Below are 10,229 nucleotides of genomic sequence, written 5' to 3'. Positions count from 1 at the left end.
GGACTCCTGTCATGACAAAAATACCTAATCACATATCCCTTTTAAACAGTTTTCTCCCTCATCTGTTTCAATGTAGTATACATTATTGAACCCATCTTTCTCAGTCTCCCCCCAACCCCAATGTCAGTCCTGTTTTACAACAGTGGCAACATTCAGTATTTGTCCTTTTTGTGACTGAGATACTTCACTCAGCATAATGTCCTCCAGGGTCACCCATTTTGAGTAATACTGCATGAGTTCCTTATTTTTCAATGCAGCGTAGTATTCCGTTGTGTGAATATACCACAGCATCTCTATCCATTCGTTTGTTGATAGGCACTTAAGTTGTTTACAACTCCTTGCTGTTGTGAACAAAGCCACGATAAACATGGGTATGCATATATCTGCTTGATGTCAGTTATGGTCTCTTTGGAGTATATTCCAAGTAGTGGAATTGCTGGGTCAAAAGGTATCTCTATTTGTAATTTTTTGAGAAAGTGCCATACCGCCTTTCATAGTGGGTGCACCATATTACACTTCCACCATCAGTGAATAAGGGTTCCAGTTTCTCCACAACCTCGCCAGCATTTGTTGCTTACTGTTCTGTTAAATTTTGCTTTTCTGATTGGGGTGAGATGTTATCTCATAGTTGTTTTGATTTGCTTCTCTTTTAGAGGTAGGGATTTTGAACATTTCTTCATGTGCTTGTTGGCCATCTGAATGTCTTCTTTGGTGAAGTGTTCATATTCTGTGCCCATTTTTCAATTGGATTATTTACCTTTATCTTGTTGTGGTGTGATGTATACTTTTTTATCAGTGTTTTTAGTTATCCTGAAGGAGCTCTGGTGGCTTAGTCCATAGGAAGTTGTGTTGCTAATCCAAAAGCACCATCTCTTTGGTGGTTTGAATCCATCAGCAGCTCCTTGGGAGAAAGATGAGAGCCGTCTCCCTGCTGGAAGGTCAGAGGAGACAGTTCCCACTAGATGGCAATGAGTTTCTGAAAAGTTATTTAAGAGATCTAGTTCACAAGGAGAGCTCTGGTGGCCTAGTGAAGAAGGATTTGTCCTGCCAACTCTAAGGCATGTCTGGATCCACTATCTGCTCATGGCAAAAACATGAGCAGTTTCTTCTGAAAACCCACTAGAGGGTCTGCTATGAGTCAGTTCTAACTCAGAAACACACAACAACAGTTCTCCACAGCGGCATAGATAAAAGTTCTTCCTTGATTGTTTTATTTATTTGATTTTTACTCTGCTATGAACTTATCTATTGGCTTAATATAATGAGGCTTTTCTTTCTCCATAGGTTCCAGGAGAAGGAAGACTCGTGATTTTTTTTTTTTTCTGGATTGCTCCACAGTTTCTGCCCTCTTCTCTTCCTTGGAACATGAAGAATATTGAGTCTTTAGATTCTCATCCATGACTTTTGGTTGCAGTATCTTGTTCTCAGAAGGAGAACCACATTTTTGTATGGGAATTACCATTGTCCCCAAAGCATTCTTATTCCTACTTAAGTTTCCTTATTAAAGTTGTATTTTGCTAGAAAATTCTGACATGTGTATGCTATTTTATAAGTCACTTTCTTTTAAGAGGAATAGAAATGAACTCAGCAATAGATTCTTTCAGCATCCACAGCAACTATGGTAAGATAAATTAGCAGTATATGACAAAGAAAAAGGGAAAACAAGCAAAAAGGAGCTAAAATTCATGGCAATATAAAAAGCAATTATGCATATTTCCTAGCTAGCTAAATCTATTTGGTTATAAGTTTAGGGGAAGGAAAGAAGTAGACATTTGGATAGTGAGAGATGTACCAAAAATTTAACTAAATCTCCTTGATTTAGAAATTTGAACAATTTTGATATGGGAAGAATAACAATATTACTTAATATGTTGTTATTGTATACCATACAGTTAGAACCAACCCACAGCAGACGCTCAGACAGGTTTTCAGAGTCAGTTAATCACATAGGAGGAGATTGCCCATCCTCTCAGGAGCAGCTGGTGGCCTCGAACTGCATGCCTTTGGGTTTGCAGCACAGCTTCTTGCTACTAGGTCATCAGAGCTTTTAGCTAAACAAAAATTACATAAGTGGAAATTTCCTTTATTGTTTTGGAGATAATTGTAACATGTATTTGCTGTGATGGATTCACAGTTAGAAAAGTAGAAAGAAAAATAAGTTATAAGAAATCTCTAACTATGGATATAAGCAAATTGCGTGTGTGTTTCTGTATTCATGTATGTACAGAAATTATATACATTTGTGTTTTTTTTAATGGTTCATACTAGAAACATTTCTTAGCCTTTTTTCATTAGAGCCAGAAACTTTCAAGAGAAATAAACCCACACTCCAGGTACAATAAACATTCAGATTTTAGTCACAAAATCAGCATTCCTGCTACTTAAATGGTGATCAAAGAGTTGGAGTAATAATAACTATGAGGTCCTGTAATATACTCTGAACTGTCACACATAGATGTTCTGTTTTATTCCTAGAGCAAGTTGGAAGGCACAGAAGTCTTTCTAACTATATAGTTGAACTGTTCTGGTTGTGCACTTTCCTGCACTATCCCCAGATTCTGAAAGAAACCTGTGCAACTTTTTGCTTTACTTTAAGCTTGACTCATAGCACTAACTAAAGTCCAACTTTCTTAGGAAAGAATACAGAGACTCCTGTTGCCTACTTACCAGGCTTCATCTGATAACTCTTTTACATCACAGTAGCACAAAACTATGCATCTCCTTCAGTTTACACACATCTGACTTTGTAAGCTGTTCTATCCAAAAATCCACCTTCTTGGTTCCTATCCCACCCCTCTTTTTTAAAACCAATTTCTTTAAACCAACTCCATATGAATGTATATATTTTTACGGCAGCACATATTTGCCTATTGTAATTTCTGGTCATCTCTCCTATTGGCAGTTGCCATTAAGTCACTTCTTACTCATTGTGAAATTAATCCATGTCTATATAATAATTTTGTATGTGGTTGCTGTGTGCTGACCCATAGCAGATCCTCTAGCAGGTTTTTAAAGGGCAATTAATCACACGGGAGGAGACTGCCCATTCTTCTCCCACAGAACAGCTGGTGGATTTGAACTGTATGCCTTGAGATTGCAGCACAGCTTCTTACCATTTGGCCACCAGCTATTCTGACTCATTGTGATCCCATATACAACACAATACTGCACAGTTCTGCACCATATTCGCAATCATTGCATGTTTGAGTTCATTGTTGCAGCTTCTTTAACAATCCAAATAATTGATGCTCTCCCTTTTTTTCTAAAGACCCCCTACTAAGTATAATGATACTATTCCAGGGACTAGTCCCTCCTAATAACTATCCTAAGTACATGAGGTGATGTCTCTTCATCCTTACTTCTAAAGCTCATTCTGGCTGTACTTCTAAAGTAGGTTGGTTTGTCCTGCTGGCAGTCCATGGTATTTTTTTTTTTAAAGAATTGAATTCTTTATTTGCGATATCCATAAACGTTGCTATTCTATAGTTCTATCCAGGAAGGCAATTTTCTCCTATAATCATTTTGTTTCCTTTTTTATAAACAACAACTTGAATTCTATTGCATGAAAGGGCTACAAATATACATTTGTTAACCAAGCAGAATACAGATAGTTTGCTTTACAACTTGCACCTAGTGTACCAGTACATGTTTCTGGTTCATTTGTTGTCATAGCAATTTGGGGCTACAGCCCAAGCTATGCATAGCAGTTTACATTTTCAGAACTCAAGAATGGGAAACTGTGATATAGACTTAAACTATACTCCTGTGATGCCCATCTCAATTACAAGTAAATGTGTAAATCCAAAGTCTGCACAGATTTTTTTTTATAATAAAACACTCAAATCTGATGCAATTGTCCTAAGCAAGTTTTTAAACAAATTGTTTTGCAGATATACTGCCATTCTGCCGGTAGATGGTGCTACAAAGGTTGAGGGAAGTCCATGGTATTTTTAATACTCCTAACACTAACGGGTAGGAAGCAGGAACGGTATCCACTTTCTAAACAACAGGCCTTTGGAGACTCTATGAACTTTGAGAACGATGATAGTTGTAAAAATGCTTCAGGTCTTTTGTTCATGAGATCGCTATGAGTTGTGCTCAATTCCATGGCAATCAACACCACCACCATAGGGAGCTCTGGTGGTATATTACATAGGGAGTTACACAGCTAACTCAAAGGCCAGATTCAAAGACTGTTTGAATCTACCAGAGGCTTTCTGGGTGAAAGATGCTCAATCTTTTCCAGTGCAGTCATCATCTCTGGAAACCTGTGGGTCAGCAGTGAGCTGGTTGCAACTTGACAACAATGAGTGGTTTTTGAGAGTTTTTTCTAACATTATAGTTCAAAGGAATGAATTCTTTAATCTTCTTTATATATTGTCAGGTTTTGCATACATACGAAGTGACTTAAAATATCCTAGCTTGGATCATGTTCTCCTTAGTCATCAAAGTAACAGCTTAACACTTTGAAGAGGTCTTTTGCAGCATATTGATTTCTTGACTGCTGCTTCCACTGGTGTTGACTGTTGATCCAACCAAAATGAAATCCTTCATAATATCAATCTTTTTCTCCATTTATCATTATGTTGCTTACTGACCCAATTATTAAGATTTTTATTTTCTTTATGTTATTGGTATTATCTATATTGAAGGCTTTGCTCTTCATCAGTGCTTCAGGAGCTCCCCCTACAAGCAAGGTTGTATCATATGCATACAGCAAGTTGTTAATGAGTCCTCCTTCAATCTCACATGGCTATCCTGATAGCCCGGCTTCTCAGATATTTTTTCAGCATACAGATTGAGTGACTATGGTGAAAGGATACAATCTTGACACACAGCTTTCCTGATTTTAACTGCATAGTATACACTTTGTCTGCTTGTACATTTCCCTCGTTCTGTGTACAAGGTCTTCATGAGCACAATTGAGCGTTCTGGAATTATTCTTTCCAATGTTATCTATAACTTGTTATGATTCATACAGTCTAGAGCCTTTGTACCCTATGAAACTAGACAAACGATAAAAGTTAATACAAGTGTTTAGTTCATAAGGTCACTTTGAGTTGTCTATGACTCGATGGCACTTAACAACAACAACAAGAAGGAGAGAGCTTTGTTGGCCTAGTGGACAGAAAGTGATGCTACCAAGCCAAAGGTGGGTGATTTTAATCTATGGCCTTCAGGCCTGGTTTTGTTTTTAGTCAAACATTATTTTAAATGGCACAGCCCTGGTCTGTCCATTTGCTGTACAGAGGTAACTCATGGTTGCTTTGATGCTGAACACTGTGACACTGATGTGTCAATGTGATAATGGTTACCCATGGTGGACACCGTTTGGTGGAGCTCCTCGATTAAAACAAGCATGGAATCAGGAGTGGCATCCACTTCTGAAATAGCTTGCTTCTGGAAGCTCTGTGAACTTGGAGAAATGATGAAAGTTATACAAGTGTTCAGGTCTTCCATTCATAGGGTTGCTATGAGTCGTTTATGACTCGACAGCACTTAACAAGTAACTGTGTACAGTCTAAACACAGGTAAACATTATTCTGGTGCTCTTCATTTTCAGCCAAGAGCTACTTGACCTCAGCAGTGATATTCTTTATTCTATTCTTCTGACACTGGCATGAATTTAAGATAATTTCCTGTTAATATGCTACTAAAATAATTTCTGCATTATCATTGATATTCTTGTGTGTGATAATGATTTTTTTCTCTAATTTCCACATTCTTTTAGGTCACATCTCTTTGGAATATGTACAAATACAGATTTCTTCTAGTCAGTTCTACATTTCTTGCTATAGGTAGATGAGTACTTCCCACATTGCAGTCTGTTTGTGGAAGTATCTCAGTTGGTACTTCATGTTTCTGGAGTCTTGTTCTTCACCAATGTATTCAGACATTTTCTTTCTGTACCATTGATTCTTCTCAGAGTTAGCTACAGTTTGTTGTGGTTCACACAGTCAAAGGCCTTTGCATAGTCAACAAAACACAGATAGAATTTCCTCTGGTACTCCCTGCTTTCAGCCAAGATCCATCTAACCTTAGCTACAATATCCCTAGTACCATGGCCTCTTTTAAATCCAACCTGCACTTCTGACAGTTCTCTGTTGATATGCTGTTCCCGTCATTTTGGATACGCTTTAGCAGTATCTTACTTGCATGTGATATTAATGATATTGTTAGATAATTTCCACAATCTGTGGGATCACCTTTCTTTGGAATGGAAACAAATATAAATCTCTTCCAGACAGTTGGCTAGGTGATTGTCCTCCAAATTTCTTGGCACAACTTCCCAGAACACTTGATTGTGTTTGTGTGAAACCTATACTTGGACCACAACGCAGTCGTCAGAACAGAGCAAGGGAACACTGACTGCATGGTTCAAAATCAGGAAGGGTGTTTGCCAGGGGTGTGTCCTATCTCCATATCTTTTCAATCTATATGCAAAACAGATTATCTAGAAGGCAGGGCTCTATGAGGAGAAATGTGGCATCAAGATTGGAGGAAGATTCATAAACAATCTGTGTTATGCAGATGACACAACTCTGTTTGCTGAAACTGACTGAGGAAGACCTGAAGCACTTGCTGTAGAAGGTCAAGGACTACAGCCTTCACTATGGATTGAAGCTCAATATCAAGAAACAAAGATTCTCACCATTGGGCCGATTGGCAGCATCGTGATAGATGGTGAAGAGACTGAGATTGTAAACAGCTTTAGTTTGCTTGGCTCCACAATCAACCATCTTAGTACCAGCAGCCAGGAAATTAAAAGACATATTGTGTTGGGAAAGTCTGCCGTCAGAGACCTCTCTGAAGTACTGAAGAGCAATCATGTCAGTCTGGAGACTAAGGTGCGCCTGATACAGGCCATGGTCTTTGCAATTACTTGCTATGCATCAGAGAACTGGACAATGACTAGGGATGATAGAGAATTGATGCCTTTGAGCTGTGGTGCTGGAAAAGAGTATTGAATATACCATGGACTATTAAGAGAATGAACAGGTTTGTCCTAGAGAGGGTTAAACCAGGCTGCTCCTTGGAGGCAAGGATTCTGAAGCTTCATTTGACATAATTTGGACATATTGAAAGGAGGTATCAGTCCTTGGAGAGGGACATCATGCTTGGGAGGGTGGAGGAACAGCGCAGGAGAGGAAGACCCTCAATGACATGGATTTATACAGTGACTGGAGTAATGGGGGTAAGTGTATCAGAGACAATAAAATTGGCACAAGATAGAGCAGGTTTTAGGGCTGTTATACATAGGGTCACTATGAGTCACAGGCGACTTTATGGCACATAACAACAGCAACCACTGATTCACAATTATGCTACACCTCAAAGAGCTGGATGCCAACTAATTCTTTTTAGTACATTGACTTTGTGTATTCCTTCCATTTTCTTTTTATGCTTCTTGCATCATTATTGAATATTTTCTCCATAAGATTCTTAAATATTAAAACTTGAAGCTTAAAAAAAAAACAAAAAAAAAAACCTTGAAGCTTGATTTTTTTTTCAGTTCTTTCAGCTTGAGAAATGCCGACTGTATTCTTCCCTTTTGGTATTCTAACTCCAGTTCTTTGCACATTTTGTTATAATACTTTGCTTTGTTCTCTCAAGCTGCCCTTTGAAATCTTTTATTCAGCGCTTTTATTTCATCATTTCTTGTCTTCATTTTGGCTTCTCTAAGTTAAAAAGTACGTTTCAGAGTCTTCTGGCATCCATTTAACCTTCTTTTCCTGTCTTTTTAATGGCATTTTTACTTCCCTCACAGATGAGGGAAGTAAAAATGGTCTTTGGCAAATGAAATTTGTTCTTAAAATGATTTTTAATTTTTAAAAAGAAGAAAATAATTTTTAATTTCAGGTGGGATAAATTCAAGACCATTGGGATATTTGGATTTGTTTACATTTTCTTCAGCTTGATTTTGCAGGTACATATGAACAATTTTGGTAGGACAGTTGGCTTTGTTCTCACTGATGATAATAATCTTTTCCACCAATTCTTTCTACAGATGTAGTCAGTTTGATTCCTGTGTATGCCATCAGGCAAAGTCCATTCATGGTATTGATAAAAGGGATTTGCACTAAGTCGTTGGTCTTGTGAAATTCTATCATTTGATCTCCATTCATTTCTATCACCATCCCCTTTTTTTCACCTGTTTATCCTTTATTTCTTAAGTGTCTATCTTTCACACTGAAATATTGGGCTATTATTGTTAAGTGCTGTCGAGTCGTAGGCAACTCAGCAACCAAACGAAAGACCTGGACACTTGTATAACTTTCATCTTTTCTCCAGGTTCATAGGGTTTCCGGAGGCAAATTGTTTTGGAAGTGGATGCCACTCCTGCTTCCAGGCTTGTTTTAATTGGGGAGCTCCACCAAACACTGTCCACCATGGGTAACCATTCTTGCATTTGACACATCAGTGTCACAGTGTTCAGCTTCATAGCCACCACGAGTTACCTCTGTACAACAAGTGGACAGACCAGGGCTATACAACCTAGAAGAATGTTTGACCAAAAACAATTAAAAACAAGCCTGAGGGCCGCGGATTAGAGTTACCCACCTTTGGCTTGGTAGCATCACTTTCTTTCCACTAAGCCAACTGATCTCTCTCTATGCTGTTGTTGTTATTGTTAAGTGCCATCTGAAATAGGATAAATATTTTACCTCCATATTCGAGGCCTAGCATAGTGATTGAAAAAACCCGAATTATGGGTGGACTAAGTGAGTACCCTGCCTGCACACTTACAGGAACAAAGCAGAGGCTAGAACTAAGATAATTTTATTCCTCATCAATTATGTTTTCTACAGAACTGACTTGAATATATAGTACATTACACCTCAACATAAAAAAAAAAAACAAAAATCCTTATCACAAGGCTAATAGGTGACATAATGGAGAAAAGATTGAAGCAGTCAACCATTTCATTTTATTTGGACTTAAAAACAACACTCAAGGTAGCTGTAGTCCAGAAATAAAGATATGTTGCATTGGAAAAATCAGACAAGGACCTCTTTAAAGTGCTGCTTTTGTGTTTAAAGTACTAAAGATTTGTCTCCCTTTGGACATGTTATCAGGAGGAGCTAGTTTTTAGAAAAAGAGGTGATGCTTGGAAAAAATAGAGGATCAGCAAGGATATCAGTTTAAAGACTAAGGCGCATCTGATCCAAGCCATGGTATTTTCTATTGCTTCATATGCATCTGAAAGTCAGACAATGAATAGAAAGACTGAAGAAGAACTGATGCCTTTGAATTGGTAATGGTGAAGAGTATCAAACAATCCATGAATTGACAAAAGAACAAACTAATCTCTTGGAAGAAGTACAACCAGGATGCTCCTTAGAGACAAGGATAGTGAAATATTATCATGGGTTTGGTTAGTTTTTTTAGCATGTTTTTAGGATGGGTCAGTCTGGAAAAAGACATCATTATGGAAAAGGTGGAGGGTCAGAGAAAGAGAGGAAGATTCTTAAAGAAATAGGTTGACACAATGATTACCACAACGAATTTGAGTATGAGAGGGATCAAGAGGTATAAGATAGGGCAAGGTCTAGATCTGTTATTCATAATATGGTCACTAGGAATGGTAATTGCCTCCACTAACACCTAACAATAACAGGAATATACTATGGATTGCCAATAGACCAAGACTATTTTGGAAGAAGTACAGCCAGAATCTAACCCTAACCCTTGAAAGCAAGGATAGTGAGACTTGTCTGTCATACTTTTTCTATCAGGACTAGTTTTTGGGAAAAGACCTCATACTTGAAAAAGTAGAGTCCTTGCACACCCATGTTTATTGTGGCTTTGTTCCACAATAGCAAAGAGCTGGAAACAACCCAAGTGCCCATCAACAAATGAATGGATAGAGAAGCTCTGGCATATTCACACAATACTACACTGCATTGAAAAACAAGAAACTCATGAAATATGCAAAATGGATGACCTTGAAGGACATTATGCTGAGTGAAATATATCAGCAGAAAAGGACAAATACTGCATAGGGCCACTGTTGTAAAACAGACTGACATCAGGGTTGAGGTAAGACAGAGAAGGAAGGAATGAATGATGTATATTGCTTTGAAACAGATGAGGGAGAGAACTGTTTAAAAGGGATATGTGAATGTTCTTGACATTACAGAAGTCCAGAGTGAAGGCTATATAGTGGAGTGGACTTGAGGGGAGGGATTGCATAACAATGAAAGAGTTTTTCTTTTCAAGGAGAAGAG

The 10,229-nt window shown here is 38.0% G+C and overlaps 1 protein-coding gene across 1 annotated transcript in view; it reads left to right on the top strand.

The window, feature by feature from the left end:
• Nucleotides 1-1,309, top strand: part of ZNRD1 (zinc ribbon domain containing 1) — a 6,184-nt gene extending 4,875 nt beyond the window's left edge. Inside the window, exon 4 of the mRNA XM_006896232.1 lies at nucleotides 1,285-1,309. Coding sequence (XP_006896294.1) covers nucleotides 1,285-1,309 — 25 coding nt within the window. The remainder of the gene's footprint in view (nucleotides 1-1,284) is intronic.
• Nucleotides 1,310-10,229: the final 8,920 nt, after the last annotated feature.

This window comes from Elephantulus edwardii, unplaced genomic scaffold, assembly GCF_000299155.1.
Source record: "Elephantulus edwardii isolate Elephantulus edwardi_28Jun2011 unplaced genomic scaffold, EleEdw1.0 scaffold00184, whole genome shotgun sequence".
Classification (NCBI taxonomy): Eukaryota; Metazoa; Chordata; class Mammalia; order Macroscelidea; family Macroscelididae; genus Elephantulus; species Elephantulus edwardii.
Note: the sequence above shows the minus strand (reverse complement) of the source record. Positions and strands in the feature narration are given on the sequence as shown.